General features: G+C 38.1%; 1 protein-coding gene across 1 annotated transcript; it reads right to left on the minus strand.

Moving 5' to 3' along the window:
- Positions 1-20411: 20411 nt before the first annotated feature.
- LOC134666190 (uncharacterized) lies at positions 20412-21254 on the minus strand. Its single transcript, XM_063523340.1, has one exon. The coding sequence runs from the start codon at positions 21252-21254 to the stop codon at positions 20412-20414; it is 843 nt and encodes a 280-aa protein (XP_063379410.1).

Below are 21254 nucleotides of genomic sequence, written 5' to 3' on the forward strand. Positions count from 1 at the left end.
ATTTTTTTTCAAGCTAGGAACTTCAAACTTGGTAAAAGGGCATTAACATTGTATTAAAAGTTTGTATTTTAAAGTTTGCATCGATGAAAATTATAGTATTCAAGACGTAAAATGTTCAAGATAAGAGTCCACGCGGACGAAGTCGCGGGCAACAGCTAGTAGTTAAATAGAACTCCTAGCTGTCATACACGCGTATTTAATTATTTATATCAGCTGACAATTCAAATTATTATAGTGATACAGAAAAAACAGCATTTTCTTAAATTGTTAACTTAATTAGTCTTAAATTTAAACAATCAGAAATTTTTGTACAATTTCTTAAAATAATTTCAGCTTTTAATTGACTGTCATATGAGTTTTAGAGCGCAGGTCTATATGTATGGGTACCTATGGAAAGGGTTCCATAGACCTTACAAAAAATCGCATGCCATTTTTGGTAAAATTCCGACTACTTAAGTGTAGGGGCAACTGCTCTACATGTGGACATTTTCCAGATTTTGGCCTTATTATCTGTACCAAATTTCAACTTAATTGGTCAAGTAGTTTCGGAGAAAATAGGCTGTGACAGACGGATATACAGACACACGAGTGATCCTATAAGGGTTCCGTTTTTTCCTTTTACGGAACCCAAAAAATGCATTTTTTTTTAAGTTCACGATGGTAGTCTATAGTTAGTAGTTCTTTAAATACCGACAGTGTCCACAGGTAAAATGAATCATTTATGTGAAACCAGAGTCTACCAAAAATTAGTCGACTTAAAGTTACATCTACGAATAATTGACTCAGCAAAACCATTTTCGGCGAAACGTTGTAAGACTGTTACTAGTAAGCGAATCGACAATCTACTAAAAATTGGTCGGGGAATCATTAGGGGAGGTACCCCAGCTGAATACAGAGCCCTAATTATTTGCAAGAATATAGATTATTTACTAACAGGGGCAATTATTTCTAGCTTAATGCCAGCTTTTAATTTACAGCTGAAGGAGTTTTTTAGCGTAGTTATCCATCTAAGTGTGTATAGACTGAAATAAATGGCTTGCGATCCCTCTGCGAATTTATTGGTCGGGGAATCATCAGGTACCCTCGACTCACACTTGGCGGATTTTGGAGTGGCTGTGACCACAACCTTTTTTGAGGGCTGGATCCGCGCCTGGTCCTGCTAATACAGGGTTTCTTAAAGTGGGGTCCACGGACCCCTTAGGGGTCCATAGCATGTTTATCAGGGGTCCGCAGTAGGTCAGTTACCTAACCTACTATAGGAAATCTTATAGTAAACTTCACCAGACGAGACCTAAGTGTACCTACTGAAACTTTATTTTAAAATATTTTTGACCGGGGTCAGTGGAATTGTTTAAATTGTGAAAATGGTCCGTGACTGCTAAAAGTTTAAGAAACTCTGTGCTAATAGAAAGCGCGCATACTTATTCCAGCCCCGAACTTCAAACGAGAGTGTTCTAAAATATTCCAAAACATAATTTGTTTAATAGGTAGATACAGTCTGTGTACGAGCTCAGAGGGATTCCTCGTGCAAAGGAGCTTGTGCACAAATTGTTTATTAGCTTGTGCACAGTAGTTACAAATCAGAATGACTCAAGAGTAATTATATAGTTGTTAGTTTAAGTGTGACTATTATCAATTAACCAACAAAAGCACCACCCTTGATTCCTCTGATAAAGGATTAATATTATGACATATATATATATAATGTTAGCTGTTAGAATCTATATTGAGCTTGCTTCGGGACTAGATCAATTTGTCCCATAATATTTGCCACAGATTTGGCTTTTTCAATGCTCAACTAAATGATTAGGTACGTTAGTCGATGTTGTGCGTCTAGCCGCTGCTTCCGTAGCGCCGCCGGCTCGGCTCGCGTGTCTCGTTAGCTACTTGTTGACAGCTACCGCAATATTTATAGGAACCGTCAACGCTTCGAGCTACAACTTACTCATACTATCCTCTAGCCGCCCAGAGACCTATAAAAAGGTCTCCTGTTCCATTCTAATTTGAACTTTGTGTTGACAAAATCAAAATTTAATTTTGCTTGGCAAGGTTTGACGTATGATATTTCAGGCCACCACTTTAATTTCTTCAAAGACCGGCTGTAAATATGTATAAACTAAGTGCTTTACAAAGGTTCTTACGCCAGCAAGTACGCAATGTAATTATCTTCATCTAATTACATGGTTTCCTTCTTTGAAATCAGTTTTCAAAAACGGCTCAAACGTATTCAATTAAATTTGCGCTGTTGAGGCCAAATAATTAAAACAGGTGACGAGTAAATTTCCGGGAAAATTCGTTTCCACAAAGCAAGAAATGCGTATAATTTTATACGATACGAGCAAAGCGCTCAAATGATGTGCTTACAATAAATAAAATATAAAGCTATTCTATATTTAGTAACTGGTTTCAATGGCAACATGAGCAAAAAAATAAGTTTATATTTTATAACACTATGTAGATTTATTCACTGTTTTACATTAGTTCAACGCCAAGTTTTGTTATTATTCTATTGAAAACCTGTTACCAGTCCATATTTAGTTTCAGTATGGTAGTTGTTTTCTGTAAATGTCTAATAATAAAATCCCAATGAACTATAATAATTGCTGTATTACCACAGAATAAATGATAGTACTAGGTACAGAAGACTCACTCTCTAACAAAACGCGTCTGTTACGATCAGGACAGGTATGGCCGCTAGGTGGCGACAGCGCCACAAGCCACCAAAATTGGTGTGGAACGGATGTACTTTTAGCTACCTGTAGCAAAGCGACGAAATCGCGGAGTGAGCCACCCTTCATTTTCAGTTACCTCACTACAAAAATCGAGAGTCAACCTTTTTCCTAATAGAAAATTAGAAAGAAAAGTGAATCATTACAGCAAAAACTATTATTGGGAAGAGCATATAAATGAAAGCTGTCGGGCCTGATTGGTCACAATCAATCCGGAGGGAGGCCGGGCAAAAAATTAATGATGGGAAATCGGGGAGATAAGGGAAAGTGATCAGTCTCGGGCCGAGGGAGGCGCGGATAATATTGATACCTACTAAATTCAGTGGATAAGCGAGGCGGGTAGAACTGAATTTTTCGGGTTTTTTAGAAATTGTATTTGATTTTTCTTTGATAGATGGAAAAGTAGGTTAACGAAATCGATAAATTTAATTGAAATGTTATCAGTATAGAGACGATTAAAAATACTGAGTAGTTAAAATAATTCTGCTCTAAAGTATCATTCTATAGAACTTGCTAGCTATGTAAACAAACCGCTATATTGAAACTGTCACTAAATGATGATTTCAGTATGGCGGTTTGTTTACATAGTTAGCAAGTTCCATAGAATGACACTTTAGACACACTGAGCCTGAGTCGGAGTTGGATGATGTAGTTTTTTACATTACTTACATTTAATGTACTTATTATGTTATACTTAATTAAAATTGTACACAATGCTACAAAAGTTACAAAACTGCTTTAGCTTCATGAATTTCAAACTTCACTTACTTATTCCAAGTCCTTTAAATCTTGTCGCATCGTTGTTGCATTTAAAGTACATTATCGCACAACACATGTACGGCACTCGGGTGCATTGTAGCGAAGTTAGCGAAACGTCATAATGGCCTCGTAACTCAGGGATTACGGGACTTCGCACGAACAGCATATGCATACGCTGGAGCATATGAAAACGTTGATAACTGACCTAAATGTTAATAGGCATAAGTACATAGTTATAAAAAAGAAATCGTTTATTTCAGATCATTGATCCATAGCGTTATTAGTAGGTATAAACTTAAAAACTATGTATGTGTATGTGTTATAAGTAGTAACTGGTACCGCACCGTAAGGTACCAAAAATGCGAGTCAAGTTTGAAACTAGTTTTGAAAATTTATAATACACTGGGTTTTGTGGTTCGTTATATACTTTAAACGAAGTGATCGATCCCTGAAGAGAGTGCAATGTAGGGTGGGATTGAGAGCGTTACTAATGAATTGCCTAATAATTGAAGTAAGCAATGCGCGAATTGAATGATTGCTATTAGCATTATCAAGGCGCTATACCTACTTTAGCTGCTGTCACTAATTCCTCACAGACGAAGTGGCGGGCAAAAGCTAGTATATAAATAAATAGCATATTGGTATTTACAACATACCTACATTAGTATTAGTAAGGTTTACAGGCACCGAAGCATATGTTTGTTTATCACTGGCCTCTCAGCTGGCGGACTTCCGGCGTGTCCCCTCGACGGCGCATCCGGCGTTTCCGGCCGTGACGTCACAATTAATCTTGCGCCCATCTTCCGGTTGCGGTTTTTTCAGTTAGCTCACCGCTATAGCAACAACAAACTTTAAAACATTTCATATACGAGTAAGTACTGAATTAGGATTGTTCATTTTTTTTAGACCCCCATTTTTATTTTATTTTCTGAAAATATAGGTTAATTTAAGATACCAATTTGAATGATTTAGTAATTCGTGGCTCGGTTGAATATTTATAATTTATTGAAAATATGAGATACGACTTCTCGTAAATTACATGGCGTCGGCTGATTAGGATAATGCACAAGCAACAACAAGCATTAAAAAAATAGTTGTCATTGTCAATTGATTGTAATGTCACCTGTCGACAATGTCAGTGTCACGTGTTTCTATAAATAACAATCGTCTGGAATTCGAACTCGTTTATTTTGAATCATTAATTTCAAAATACCTACGCTATAAATTTGAGAAAGCTGATTCCAGAAATCTGCCTAAGTTATATAATATAACCTAGTTTTATTGGAGTATGTATCCATATAGCATCCAACTCCAACCATAACTTGGCTGAAATCAAGGGAGCAAAAATACAAATGTAAGTTACCTACATCATATATATTTTAACTGATTCGATTTGTAAGAAGATTGGATTCATAAAATCGTTACAAGCGTCCATTGCTAAAGGTAGCTCAGCACCCACTGGGTGCTTTCTACCGGCTTGTCACCATTGTTTGGATATTGTACTACATACTTATACTACTATATTAGGAACATGCCAATTTTGCTAATTATATCCTATTATTTCAGGTCATCGTGATTCCTATTTAGATACAGCTGTGAGATATGTAACTGCACTTGGGCCCAGAACAAAGTTGAGCATTTTGTATTGAAACGAACGTCAGATTAATTATTAATCGTCGTAATACTTTACGACCGTAAATAATGCCTGGGAACAGAGTATAGTACATTATTGTCGAGGCTCGGAAGTAGCTACTTGCAGGCTGAGGATTCGTTTTAAACGGACGACCTTGGGAGTCCGTTTAATTGAATCCGAAGCCAGCAAGTAGCCTTCCAGCCGAGTCATATATAGTGCTTTTCTCAAAAATGGTGCAAGAAATATAAATATCATAGAAATATTTTACAAAAGCAACGTTCTGCTGTATATATTTTCACAGAGAAAAGCCGTTGCCGCCTTTTTATTTTTTTAATAAAAAAATAGAAGTGTATTTTTCTGCCAAAAATACGCCAACCTATTTGAGACACCTAAATAGTCGCGGTACTAATCATCTGTTTGGCTGTTTATTGGGCCTGTGCCTTCATTTGATATGGCCATTTCAACTTTTAAAAAGTTTGGAACTCGACAAATAATGGAATTTGTATGCAACATTGCAGTCCCAAAATCGAGACTGCAATGTTTTTAACTTTTTAATTTTTGACTAACCATAAACTACGCGCTTCGCGACCGATTTTTTAGACGGCAAAGTCGACTTTGCCGTCCATTTTTGAGAAAAATAACAAACCATACACTTCTCTTCTGGATGGTCAACAAGAAGCCATCATTGTCAGATGCTCGTGCAGAACATGATAAACATACATTTAATGTAAAGTTACTATTTTTTTGGAAACATATATAACATATTTCCCAAATTAATAAAAAAGTAGGTAAACAAAAACATGTTTTATTATTCACAACTCTTTATTAAGTCTTGTCCACCATGATATCAGCAGCTTGAACTGCAACATGTACCTGGAAATTAGAAATTATATCTTTTTAAAGCAGTTTCAGGCTGAATTTTGAGTATGGCTATGTATTCTTGTATATTCCTTCTTTCTAGTAGGCACCATCTCTGTTTAACGGTTTGCCTTTAGATACTACCTACATTACCACAGAAAATAAATAGATACCATGACCCTACCAATAAAGTGAGCTTTTAAATACTTAATTGTAGTAAATTAATATTAATTTTATACTTACATCGACGTGATTCTCACAGCAATACTGTGTGTAACACGTGAAGTAGGTAGGTATTCCAAGTTTAATTCACGGCACGGCACCATCTTTCACGTCGTAGGTCTTCGTGGATTCGAACTATTATTTTTGTGAATCATTCCCACACATAGGAACAAGGTTTTTGATATATTATTAAGCAATGAAATTACTGTTTAGGTATTAATTATAAATCAAATTGTAACAAACAAGCGCAGCGGTTTAACTGAAAAATTTTGTTATGACAATCGATGACAATGATAACTTTGACAATACGTGAGTGACGGATTTATTTACTATGGTTCGATAACTTTTATTATGCAATGACTTTACATTTAGCCCAGGAGAAGGTCAAACTAAGGTCATAAGGATATTTGTTGAAATATCTTCAATCCTCAATTATTAAATCGCAGCAAATGTCGGAAACTGTTTAAAAACCTTATATCTCGAAATGGTTTTCGAAATAGAACATTTGAAAAAAAATGAACAATCCTAATTAAGGCGTATCCAGATTAGTAAATTTTTCGCCAATCTGATTAAATTGCCCGATCGAATCAGGAGGTGCGGACACAAAAATGCCAATTTTCGAAGCTAGTATCTATGGAATGCTAGAATCTGTACGTGCGTTTGTTTATGGTTCTAAAATTGGTGAATTAAAGTACGTGTGGACGCTAGATGAGATTTGCGCCAATTATTTTCCTGATGAAATGACTGATTTGATAGGCCTGTGGAATGTGGATACCATTTTATTCGGGTTTATGAGAATAACTTTCATATAAAATGTAACCTATAAACAGGTTAGTTACTACGTATAGATTGTGTTACCACAGAAGTATAGGTACGGGTACGGGTAGGTAGGTAGGTACTCTATCATTTGATTGATAGAGTCGAAAAGTGGTAGACCACTTTCTTGGCTGACTGTACATAAGTTTGACACACTTGACGGGTGTTTATGAATTTAGATTAAAGGTACCAAATTCCAAAATATCGATTGGGAACCTCTACTGTCTTACCCTCATGGCATTAGGTGTCTGTGATCTTCTTCGCCTTAAAGTTATTTATTTAATTTATGGGTCCGACTGTTGGTCTGTCGTTCCTTCCCTCGACTATCGGAAAATAGATATCTACAAAATAAAAATATGCCACTTTTTCGGAAAAAAATCGCTTAAAAACGGGACGAAAATATATGTAATTATGTGTATTTGTGTATGCCTACCTACAAGTAGGTATCTACTTGAAATTGTTCCGCTTTTGGCAGTGTGCCTAAAGGGGCCCACTGATTAACAGTCCGCCGGACGGTATCGGCCTGTCAGTTGTTCGGAACTGTCAAAATTTTATTCTAACTGACAGACCAACACCGTTCGGCGGACTGTTAATCAGTGGGCCCCTTTAAAAATTTAAAAACTAAGTTCAAATTAAGCCATCCATTTGGAAAGTGCGATGTACATCAGTCAGCGAACTGATATACATGGAAGTATTCTGTCCGCTCAGTTATGACCCAACGTAAACTATTCGATTGTAGGCGGTGCTTACAAACTATTCGATTCGCAACTTCAGTTCGTCCGAGATGACAGTCAGTGACGGATGACTAAATTGATTTATAAAAACAACGTTTTTTTGTAATTAAAAATGTCTTCATGTGTCGTGAAGTGGTGCAGAAGTTATTTTAGTTCATACCAAGGATAGTGGAATCACTTTTCACTTGTAGTAAACAGATAACTTCAGTAAAATTTGGAATAAACATGACGATTTGTTTTCAATACTACCGTGCTAAGCTAAAACGTAACAACTGCATACGACTTTCATAACAACATACGACTTTTTAAATTGCGAGGATAATAGGGATGGTGTTATGCCAAATGAAGTAGACTATTTTATTAACTTGTGCTTGGTTTAGGTATTTTCTATATAATTATAAATGTAGTAATGAATTCTTTCTTACAGATTTGTATTTTCCTTTTTTATTTCATGAGATGGAATTGTAAAAAAAACTACGTAATTATTCCAAATTAATAATCAAATTTGATATTATCATTTTACATTACTTTCCATTCAGATTCCCACAAGATGCTATTCGCAGAGAACTATGGAAAAAAGCTGTCCAATTAGAGAGACATGAAATTAAGTGTATGCCTGGAAAGATATCTAGAATAAATGTTCTATTCATGAGATATAACTCGTGAGATAATCATACCCGGTCTCGTATATGTAGATAGACTTCCACTGAATTAATTTAACAAATACACACATTATCTGAAAATGTTGATTATTCGAATCCACCCTCTACCGTCACATATTCTCTCTCAAGCCATTTCCGTCAGTAGAAAAGAGCGGCAAATTTAGAAAATGTAAGCGCGCGAACGGGTGTGGTCCCAAACAAAATTTTAATTTTGCACCTTTTTCTACTGACAAACTTGCTTGACCGGCTATATACATATAAAATATTTCCATTGGAACTGAAAGTGGGGATTTATTGTGACTCCGCCTATTCAAATATTTTTGACCCGATTCGTGTACCCGTGTAAATTTTGCAGACTGTATAGCCAGTCCGATTTCTAAGATCAATGGAAGTTTTCGAGTTTACAATTCACTGTTCGCATTTTACATGGCAACATGATAAAGGATGACTCACGCTAGACTAGGTCGGCGCCGCGCTTCATTTTCTATGGAAAGCACCACGTGATCACCGATCAGCCGTCATAAAAAATTACATGTCGGACGCCTCGGCCCAGGCACGGCCCGGTCTAGCGTGAGTCATCTTTAAAGGTACCTATGTAATGTCATCATCATCATCATCATCATTTCAGCCATTCGACGTCCACTGCTGAACATAGGCCTCCCCCTTGGACCTCCATTCGTACCGGTGCTCGAATGCTCGAATGGAGACCACGGACTAGCAAGCGCAGCGTAGGACATCCACCCACAAGATGGACGGACGACCTTGTTAAGGCCACCGGAAGACGCTGGATGCGGGTCGCTTCCAACCGGTACGAATGGAGGTCCTATGTAATGTAATTGAAATAAATAACATGATAAAGTCATGTAAAGGATGACTCACCCTAGACCGGGCCGTGCCCGGGCCGGGGCACCCAACACTTGTCACTTGTGATCACGTGACGCTTTCTATGGAAAAATTAAGTCTCGGACGCCCCGGCCCGGGCCTGGATCGTTCTAACGTGAGTCATTCTTAGCTGAAATATTGAAATAGGTATAGATCTCATTAAAGCGACTATTGAAACATATGGGTTATTTTATTTTTATTTATTTTTTTATTATAAATGGGCTTACTCATGGCCACAGACTAGCCGAGGCGTAGACGTGGCCTACGATGGAGCCACTAATGGATGGATTTAAACTAATTGGTTATGTATGACATGACGATTTTATAATAGGTATACATATATCTATTTAATGGCATTTCAATGCTTTGATTAATTTAAATTTAATTATATCAGGAAAAAAGTGATGGTATGTATTCATATTCATATTCTTTTATTCATAAAATTACAAACTTTACATGGCAAAAGGGTAATTAATACTTATATAGTTAGGTCGATTTCGATTAAACTTCATATATATGTATTCCAAAACGACTATTACCGTATTTATTTTGTGTATGATAATTTTTAAGAAAAAAAACCGACTTCTATGGGGGCCGGTGAAAGATTATTGTAGATGGTACACTATGTAGAAAAGGAGGTAAAACCACCCACTTTTCTACTAGCATTTCGCTTCTGTAAGGGTCGTAGTTCTAGCCTAACCTAACCCACTTTTCTGATAGCAGTTCGGTTCTGTGAGGATCGCAGTTCAAACCTAACCTAACCCACTTAACGGCGCATGCGGTGCGGTGTACGGGGGTTTAAGCGGGAGGGGCTAGTAAGATTGGCATCATCATACTTATATACTTACACATTTTATGGTAGGTAATCATAGTGGTTTATTTAGTTAAGGTATCATAGTGGTTTTCCGGGTCAAGGTCCGGGTCCGAGTCCGGGTCTGAGTCCGGGTCCGAGTCCGGGTCCGAGCCCGGGTTCGAGTCCAGGTCCGGGTCCGGGTCCGAACCGGATCCGGGTATGAGTCCGGTTCTGGGTCCGAGTCCGGGACCCAGTCCAAGTCAAAATCGAAATTCGTAATCACCAAATGTGTACTATGCGTTGTTGAAGAGTTCTATTCTGGTCATCATAAGCAGTTCCATTTCATCAAATGCGACAGTTTTTAATGTAAATGCTTGATTTTATGATGAAAATACAAAAAAATCTATGCGTATGCCTTTAATATTTGAGGAGTTCCCTCGATTCCTTATGGATCCCATCATCAGAACTCGAGCTTGACAAAAATGTGGCTTAAAAACTTAACTTGCTTAACAAACATAACGAAGAGGAAAAATCGCCAAACGTGAACTATGCGTCGTTGAAGAGTTCTGTTCTGATCATCATCAGCAGTTCCACTTCATCAAATGCGACAGTTTTTAATAAAAATGCTTAATTTTCTGATGTAAATACAAAAATCTCTATACGCATGCCTTTAATATTTGAGGAGTTCCCTCGATTCCTTATGGATCCCATCATCAGAACTCGAGCTTGACAAAAATGTGCATTAAAAACTTAACTTGCTTAACAAACATAACGAAGAGGAAAAATCTCGAAACGTGAACTATGCGTCGTTGAAGAGTTCTGTTCTGATCATCATCAGCAGTTCCACTTCATCAAATGCGACAGTTTTTAATGAAAATGCTTAATTTTCTGATGTAAATACAAAAATCTCTATACGCATGCCTTTAAGATTTGAGGAGTTCTCTCGATTCCTCATGGATCCCATCATCAGAACTCGAGCTTGACAAAAATGTGCATTAAAAACTGAACTTGCTTAACAAACATAACGAAGAGGACAAATCGCCAACCGTGAACTATGCGTCGTTGAGGAGTTCCGTTCTGATCATCATCAGCAGTTCCACTTCATCAAATGTCACTCTTTTGGATGTATATGCTTGATTTGATGATAAAAACCCAAAAATCACTATATGTATGCCTTTAAGATTTGAGGAGTTCCCTCGATTCCTCATGGAACCCATCATCAGAACTGGGTTTTGACAGAAACGGGACCAATCTGTATGCATATACATTCAATCGAAAAAATAATTTTCAAAATCGGTCCAGTAATGACGGAGATATGGAGTAACAAACATAAAAAATAAAAAAATAAAAAAAATAAAAATAAAAAAAAACATACAACCGAATTGATAACCTCCTCCTTTGGGATTTGGAAGTCGGTTAAAAATAAATGCCTAGTGTGATATTATTAAGGCTATACACGGTGTAACATGAGTAAACCGAATAATTTTAACAGCGTATTCCTGATCATATTTAGAGACAAAAATGTCCTATAAACTTTTTTGAAATTCGCCTAATTTAAGAGATATTATTAATTTAAAAAAACACAAGTTTTTATTGTTACTTAGTGTTAAAGGCCTTTTTGATGGTGACGTTGCTGCTATGGGACGTAGTCTAAATATCCTTATTGATAGATGTCAAAAAATGACAAGTAACACTTTGCAAAAAGTAGGTAATACGAAAAAAAAAATGTAAAAATCAATTTTAAGTGACAAGTTTACCTATAACATTTATTTTTTATGTACAAATACATCCAAAAAATTGAAAAAACAAAACAAAAAAAAAATTTTTTTTTGGCGAAATTCACCTAAACTCATATTACATTTTTTACTTCTTTTGACCTCAGAAATGCGTGGTTAAAATTATTCGGTTTCCTAATGTTACACCGTGTATACTATAAGGGTTTAAAAAAACAATACCCTTTTATTTAGCGTACATGTACGAGTGTTATGACTAGGTACTTAATTGTTTAATATATTTAAAATTAAAATTTCAATAATTAAATACCGGGTGTGGCCTGTAACATGAGCAAATAATCAGAACATAGATTGTACTCCTCAAACGGTGACACTTTTGTTCAACAACTTTAAAAAAATATGAAGTATTTAGACTCCCTAGTTTTCATACAAAATAAATATTATCTTCAATGGACGCCATCGCCACGCCATATCATTGTGATTGACGTTGCTTGTCAAGCCTTAAACATAACAAAATTCGCAATACATTGCGTCTTTGAATAACCTTTAAAGTGTTTTAAAAATCAAAGTACAAGTTATTTTCAAAAGTCGCTGAACAAATGTTGATCAGTATGAGGAGTACAGCCTACAGTTACATTTTTTGCTCATATTACAGGCCACACCCGGAATATAATATCATCATCTTCAAGTCTACGTCAAGTTCGTCATGATTCTATTTCCGAATGTCAAACACTTGTTAGAGGGATGACGGGGACTTCCATTTATAAATCCCCGACGAGAAAAGAGGGGTGGTACGAGTTTGACGCCTATGTCTACTGATGTCTGCGATCATATATAACCATGGATACCGCCTTTAGGAACATTACCGTTCAAATTCTCGGGCCAAATTAGCACACATACACAATTACGCCTACATTCAAATAAGACGACGCGTTTACAGAGCCGGTAATCAAAGCTGGTAAACGAAATAATAGTCATCTTTATTACACTAATGGTATATACATAAGTGTAGATGAAATGCATATAATGTCAATAACTACCAATCAGCGACATTAATCCGCTAATAACCTTCTTGCTGTAAGTACTGGCCGCTGAGAATTCGCGGTTCATATTTGATTAGAATATGACTTGGACAGGGACAGATTTATGCCATACATTGAAGAACCAGTCAAATAATTCACGTACATATAATAATTTAATGCAGATTAAAAGATAACTAGTTAAGATGTTGTTATGAAATGACAGACTAACTCAACATAAGTAAATATATCATTTTTGTATAAATGTATTCCGCTATAATAAGTATTTTGTATATTTTATTATCAATCTGTATGGCAGTGCGAATTCACGTTCAGGTATAGTCTGTCCGATTTCTAAGATCAAGTTCGCCATACATTTACTACGGCGTACTTGATCTTAGAAAAACGGACAGACTATACCTGAACGTGAATTCGCACTGCCATACAGATTGATAATAAAATATACAAAATACTTATTATAGCGGAATACATTTATACAAAAATGATATATTTACTTATGTTGAGTTAGTCTGTCATTTCATAACAACATCTTAACTAGTTATCTTTTAATCTGCATTAAATTATTATATGTACGTGAATTATTTGACTGGTTCTTCAATGTATGGCATAAATCTGTCCCTGTCCAAGTCATATTCTAATCAAATATGAACCGCGAATTCTCAGCGGCCAGTACTTACAGCAAGAAGGTTATTAGCGGATTAATGTCGCTGATTGGTAGTTATTGACATTATATGCATTTCATCTACACTTATGTATATACCATTAGTGTAATAAAGATGACTATTATTTCGTTTACCAGCTTTGATTACCGGCTCTGTAAACGCGTCGTCTTATTTGAATGTAGGCGTAATTGTGTATGTGTGCTAATTTGGCCCGAGAATTTGAACGGTAATGTTCCTAAAGGCGGTATCCATGGTTATATATGATCGCAGACATCAGTAGACATAGGCGTCAAACTCGTACCACCCCTCTTTTCTCGTCGGGGATTTATAAATGGAAGTCCCCGTCATCCCTCTAACAAGTGTTTGACATTCGGAAATAGAATCATGACGAACTTGACGTAGACTTGAAGATGATGATATTATATTCCGGGTGTGGCCTGTAATATGAGCAAAAAATGTAACTGTAGGCTGTACTCCTCATACTGATCAACATTTGTTCAGCGACTTTTGAAAATAACTTGTACTTTGATTTTTAAAACACTTTAAAGGTTATTCAAAGACGCAATGTATTGCGAATTTTGTTATGTTTAAGGCTTGACAAGCAACGTCAATCACAATGATATGGCGTGGCGATGGCGTCCATTGAAGATAATATTTATTTTGTATGAAAACTAGGGAGTCTAAATACTTCATATTTTTTTAAAGTTGTTGAACAAAAGTGTCACCGTTTGAGGAGTACAATCTATGTTCTGATTATTTGCTCATGTTACAGGCCACACCCGGTATTTAATTATTGAAATTTTAATTTTAAATATATTAAACAATTAAGTACCTAGTCATAACACTCGTACATGTACGCTAAATAAAAGGGTATTGTTTTTTTAAACCCTTATAGTATACACGGTGTAACATTAGGAAACCGAATAATTTTAACCACGCATTTCTGAGGTCAAAAGAAGTAAAAAATGTAATATGAGTTTAGGTGAATTTCGCCAAAAAAAAATTTTTTTTTTGTTTTGTTTTTTCAATTTTTTGGATGTATTTGTACATAAAAAATAAATGTTATAGGTAAACTTGTCACTTAAAATTGATTTTTACATTTTTTTTTTCGTATTACCTACTTTTTGCAAAGTGTTACTTGTCATTTTTTGACATCTATCAATAAGGATATTTAGACTACGTCCCATAGCAGCAACGTCACCATCAAAAAGGCCTTTAACACTAAGTAACAATAAAAACTTGTGTTTTTTTAAATTAATAATATCTCTTAAATTAGGCGAATTTCAAAAAAGTTTATAGGACATTTTTGTCTCTAAATATGATCAGGAATACGCTGTTAAAATTATTCGGTTTACTCATGTTACACCGTGTATAGCCTTAATAATATCACACTAGGCATTTATTTTTAACCGACTTCCAAATCCCAAAGGAGGAGGTTATCAAATCGGTTGTATGTTTTTTTTTATTTTTATTTTTTTTATTTTTTTATTTTTTATGTTTGTTACTCCATATCTCCGTCATTACTGGACCGATTTTGAAAATTATTTTTTCGATTGAATGTATATGCATACAGATTGGTCCCGTTTCTGTCAAAACCCAGTTCTGATGATGGGTTCCATGAGGAATCGAGGGAACTCCTCAAATCTTAAAGGCATACATATAGTGATTTTTGGGTTTTTATCATCAAATCAAGCATATACATCCAAAAGAGTGACATTTGATGAAGTGGAACTGCTGATGATGATCAGAACGGAACTCCTCAACGACGCATAGTTCACGGTTGGCGATTTGTCCTCTTCGTTATGTTTGTTAAGCAAGTTCAGTTTTTAATGCACATTTTTGTCAAGCTCGAGTTCTGATGATGGGATCCATGAGGAATCGAGAGAACTCCTCAAATCTTAAAGGCATGCGTATAGAGATTTTTGTATTTACATCAGAAAATTAAGCATTTTCATTAAAAACTGTCGCATTTGATGAAGTGGAACTGCTGATGATGATCAGAACAGAACTCTTCAACGACGCATAGTTCACGTTTCGAGATTTTTCCTCTTCGTTATGTTTGTTAAGCAAGTTAAGTTTTTAATGCACATTTTTGTCAAGCTCGAGTTCTGATGATGGGATCCATAAGGAATCGAGGGAACTCCTCAAATATTAAAGGCATGCGTATAGAGATTTTTGTATTTACATCAGAAAATTAAGCATTTTTATTAAAAACTGTCGCATTTGATGAAGTGGAACTGCTGATGATGATCAGAACAGAACTCTTCAACGACGCATAGTTCACGTTTGGCGATTTTTCCTCTTCGTTATGTTTGTTAAGCAAGTTAAGTTTTTAAGCCACATTTTTGTCAAGCTCGAGTTCTGATGATGGGATCCATAAGGAATCGAGGGAACTCCTCAAATATTAAAGGCATACGCATAGATTTTTTTGTATTTTCATCATAAAATCAAGCATTTACATTAAAAACTGTCGCATTTGATGAAATGGAACTGCTTATGATGACCAGAATAGAACTCTTCAACAACGCATAGTACACATTTGGTGATTACGAATTTCGATTTTGACTTGGACTGGGTCCCGGACTCGGACCCAGAACCGGACTCATACCCGGATCCGGTTCGGACCCGGACCCGGACCTGGACTCGAACCCGGGCTCGGACCCGGACTCGGACCCGGACTCAGACCCGGACTCGGACCCGGACCTTGACCCGGAAAACCACTATGATACCTTAACTAAATAAACCACTATGATTACCTACCATAAAATGTGTAAGTATATAAGTATGATGATGCCAATCTTACTAGCCCCTCCCGCTTAAACCCCCGTACACCGCACCGCATGCGCCGTTAAGTGGGTTAGGTTAGGTTTGAACTGCGATCCTCACAGAACCGAACTGCTATCAGAAAAGTGGGTTAGGTTAGGCTAGAACTACGACCCTTACAGAAGCGAAATGCTAGTAGAAAAGTGGGTGGTTTTACCTCCTTTTCTACATAGTGTACCATCTACAATAATCTTTCACCGGCCCCCATAGAAGTCGGTTTTTTTTCTTAAAAATTATCATACACAAAATAAATACGGTAATAGTCGTTTTGGAATACATATATATGAAGTTTAATCGAAATCGACCTAACTATATAAGTATTAATTACCCTTTTGCCATGTAAAGTTTGTAATTTTATGAATAAAAGAATATGAATATGAATACATACCATCACTTTTTTCCTGATATAATTAAATTTAAATTAATCAAAGCATTGAAATGCCATTAAATAGATATATGTATACCTATTATAAAATCGTCATGTCATACATAACCAATTAGTTTAAATCCATCCATTAGTGGCTCCATCGTAGGCCACGTCTACGCCTCGGCTAGTCTGTGGCCATGAGTAAGCCCATTTATAATAAAAAAATAAATAAAAATAAAATAACCCATATGTTTCAATAGTCGCTTTAATGAGATCTATACCTATTTCAATATTTCAGCTAAGAATGACTCACGTTAGAACGATCCAGGCCCGGGCCGGGGCGTCCGAGACTTAATTTTTCCATAGAAAGCGTCACGTGATCACAAGTGACAAGTGTTGGGTGCCCCGGCCCGGGCACGGCCCGGTCTAGGGTGAGTCATCCTTTACATGACTTTATCATGTTATTTATTTCAATTACATTACATAGGACCTCCATTCGTACCGGTTGGAAGCGACCCGCATCCAGCGTCTTCCGGTGGCCTTAACAAGGTCGTCCGTCCATCTTGTGGGTGGATGTCCTACGCTGCGCTTGCTAGTCCGTGGTCTCCATTCGAGCATTCGAGCACCGGTACGAATGGAGGTCCAAGGGGGAGGCCTATGTTCAGCAGTGGACGTCGAATGGCTGAAATGATGATGATGATGATGATGACATTACATAGGTACCTTTAAAGATGACTCACGCTAGACCGGGCCGTGCCTGGGCCGAGGCGTCCGACATGTAATTTTTTATGACGGCTGATCGGTGATCACGTGGTGCTTTCCATAGAAAATGAAGCGCGGCGCCGACCTAGTCTAGCGTGAGTCATCCTTTATCATGTTGCCATGTAAAATGCGAACAGTGAATTGTAAACTCGAAAACTTCCATTCGTCATAATTATCGTCCGGCTGGCTGCCCCCGCTCGTATCAACTGCAACTCTACTTTAAAATTACAAACAGTCCGAGAAGTTTTACAAAACCCATCCTTGTTCTGCGTGTGGGGCGCCGGGATGTAGATTTGTAGAACTGTCGTATGTCGTATGTCGATTATGCTAGATGGTTTTGAAGTTTTACCCCTATGAGATCTACCTAGATTTAAATATTTCAGTTAAGAATGACTCACGTTAGAACGGTCCGGCGCGGACCGTCCGGGCCCGGGCCGGGACGTCATACTTCAGTTTTCTATAGAAAGCGTCACGTGATCACCGTCTCCTGTCATAGAAAAATAAGCGTCGGGCGCCCCGGCCCGGGCACGTCCCGGTCTAGCATGAGTCATCCTTTACATGCCTTTATCATGTTGCCATGTAACAAGCGAAATGATAATTGTAAACTCGAAAACTTCCATTCGTCATAATTATCGTCCGGCTGGCTGCCCCCGCTCGTATCAACTGCAACTCTACTTTAAAATTACAAACAGTCCGAGAAGTTTTACAAAACTCATCCTTGTTCTGCGTGTGGGGCGCCGGGATGTAGAACTGTCGTATGTCGTATGTCGATTATGCTAGATGGTTTTGAAATTTTCCCCCTATGAGATCTACCTAGATTTAAATATTTCAGTTAAGAATGACTCACGTTAGAACGGTCCGGCGCGGACCGTCCGGGCCCGGGCCGGGACGTCCGATACTTCAGTTTTCTATAGAAAGCGTCACGTTATCACCGTCTCCTGTCATAGGAAAATAAGCGTCGGGCGCCCCGGCCCGGGCACGTCCCGGTCTAGCATGAGTCATCCTTTACATGCCTTTTGTCGTCCCTCCTCTACAATATATGTATGAAATACTAATTGCTGGGTTCACCTATACATATGGACGGCATGAATATATATAATTTACACATTTATATCATTAGAATGGAAAGATGAGTCGACCAACTTTATTCCACTCTACTCAATTATGTGTATACAGATAAAATAAGGTCTTGCCTCTCTCATGTGGCTATGCCACTTACATGCATGAATCAGTTTTACCTCGTGCCCTTCCATGTCCTTGAGCTCTTTGTGGTAGCTAATCCACATTCACTGCATGAGGAATTCTCATGCTGCTAAATGGCTATGCACCTCAAGTTGGGCATCGGTCGACTTGCTCCGGTCTAGACAGGGGCAAATCCCTGGTGACTCTTATCAGATTTGCACATTAGTCACTTAGCCGGACGGGGGGGCTATGCCCCCCGGAGACCTCCACCTTCCCCATAGTCTCGCCACGGTTGCTCCAACTTAGTCGACCGTGCCTGTGTGTTTCCGGACACACCTCAAATGCATGTCCAATTTCCTTGACTACCAAATGTGCTGTGCACTGCAAGATTGGACTACTACTAACGGAAAGAACGATATGCTATAACCGTCTCCTCATCTTTCCATCTTATGATGCACGTTTAGGTCGACATAACAATATGGCAAAGCAAACACTCACCTGATGTGTTTTTGATGGGGCATTGGGCCTCCTAGAAGCTCATGGCTCCTAACTGTCTTACTACCACGATCTCTGCTCACCTACTTTCCTCGTGTTCGTGACACACCTTTCCCGCCATCGACTTTTACATGGCGAATCGCGCTGTGCGCTACACCTTTATCATGTTGCCATGTAACAAGCGAAATGCGAATTCTAAACTCGAAAACTTCCATTCGTCATAATTATCGTCCGGCTGGCTGCCCCCGCTCGTATCAACTGCAACTCTACTTTAAAATTACAAACAGTCCGAGAAGTTTTACAAAACCCATCCTTGTTCTGCGTGTGGGGCGCCGGGGATGTAGAACTGTCGTAGCTTGAAGTGGCTCGATTATTATTATCTTTTTTTTTCATTGTTTCTAAATTATAACATTTTAATTGAAACCACCGCCAGTAACAGCCCAAAAAAACTGGGGCCTGTGCTAGGGCTATACCTATGTGACACAATTTTAGAAAGGATTCGCATTTTGGATAAATTATGCAAGATGGTTTTCAAGTCTTCGCCCGCGCGGTGAATATGTAGGCAACTCATACTGCACAACTTAACTGTGAGATCAACCCCGATATCGCTTTTTCTGTCTGTAGGTATTAAAAGAAATGGCGCCTTACCACTTTTATTCATGATTTAAAAAAATGTTTGCGAAAACTGTTTTAGTTTAATTCCCGTACCTATACACGTCGAAAACATAAAAGCTAAATAATTCATTCAACTTTTAAACTTAACGCCCAAAGCGATGGAAATTATTCAGGGGCCCAATTCGACATTGTACATGTCAGATTTCGCATCCACGTCAAATCAACAGTTGATTTTATTGCATCTTATCTTATCTTATTGTTTTCGGGGGCCCTTGCGGATACACTTCGACCCATAGGGATCTTTTGTGCAGTTACCCCCTAGAAGAGATCCGTCAACTACTCAAGAGCTTTTCCCACCATATCCATGTGTCGGATGATGGAGCTCATGGGTAGCGTTTTAAAGTCCTTTGGTTCCAGGTATCCTGCTCCAAAGTCCTTCATTCTTTGTCTGGCGAGGGCGTGACATTCACACATTAAGTGTCTTACTGTCTCTTCCTCTTCGCCACACATACGACAATCGGTGTTGTCAGAGTGTCCCATCTTGGCCAGAAATCCTTTGACCCCGTAGTGGCCAGTAAACACCCCCGTTATGATTTGGAGTTGTCTTTTGCTAAGTTTCCAAAGCTTTTTGCTCCAGCCGGAGTCTATCCTTGCATAAAGAGCTTTGCATGCTTTAGACCCTTCAGACTATCCCATTCTTCCTGGTGTTTAGTCTTGGTATGGTCTTTAATAGCCGTTGTGATGGTTCCCTGTGAGAGCCCCACGAATGGTTCCGGACCTATAAGGTTACTTGCAGATCCGGCTCTGGCGAGTTCATCTGCATTTTCATTGCCTATGAATCCCTCGTGCCCTGGGATCCATACCAGTTGCACCCTGTTTTGCCTTCCAAGCTGGTTCAGAGCTTGGACGCCATTATATACCAGTCTAGAGTCCACTCTGGGAGCTTCGAGCGCTTTGAGAGCGGCCTGACTGTCGCTGAGTATATAGATATTCTTCCCTTGGGTTCGCCTAACTATATTCTCATGAACACAGGCAATTATAGCGAATGTCTCGGCTTGGAAGACAGTGGCGTAATTGCCCATGCTTATGCTACTACTAAAGTCATTTGCATAAATGCCTGCCCCCGTACCAGATTCTGTCTTAGACCCATCTGTGTACCATATAATGTCGTTTTCATCAGAGATTGGTGCTTCAAGACCTTCGGTCCACTCAGCCCTTGTTGGAATTTTAACGTTAAAATTCTTATGGAACACAAACTTGGGTTGCATCTTATCGCAGCCCATGTTCGTAATCCTTTCCATGAAATTGTCGCATTCCATGTTTGTGTGTTTGGTCTTTGGCTTGCTATCGCTCCAGAGTCCTGTTAGGGTCAACCTGTGTAGCGATTTCCGCGCCTCAGATTGTATCACTAGGTGTAGCGGCGAGAGGTCTAGCAGTACCTCCATCGCCGCTGTTGGCGTCGTTCTAAACGCACCAGTAATAGCCAT

Source organism: Cydia fagiglandana, chromosome 7 (assembly GCF_963556715.1).
Source record: "Cydia fagiglandana chromosome 7, ilCydFagi1.1, whole genome shotgun sequence".
NCBI lineage: Eukaryota > Metazoa > Arthropoda > Insecta > Lepidoptera > Tortricidae > Cydia > Cydia fagiglandana.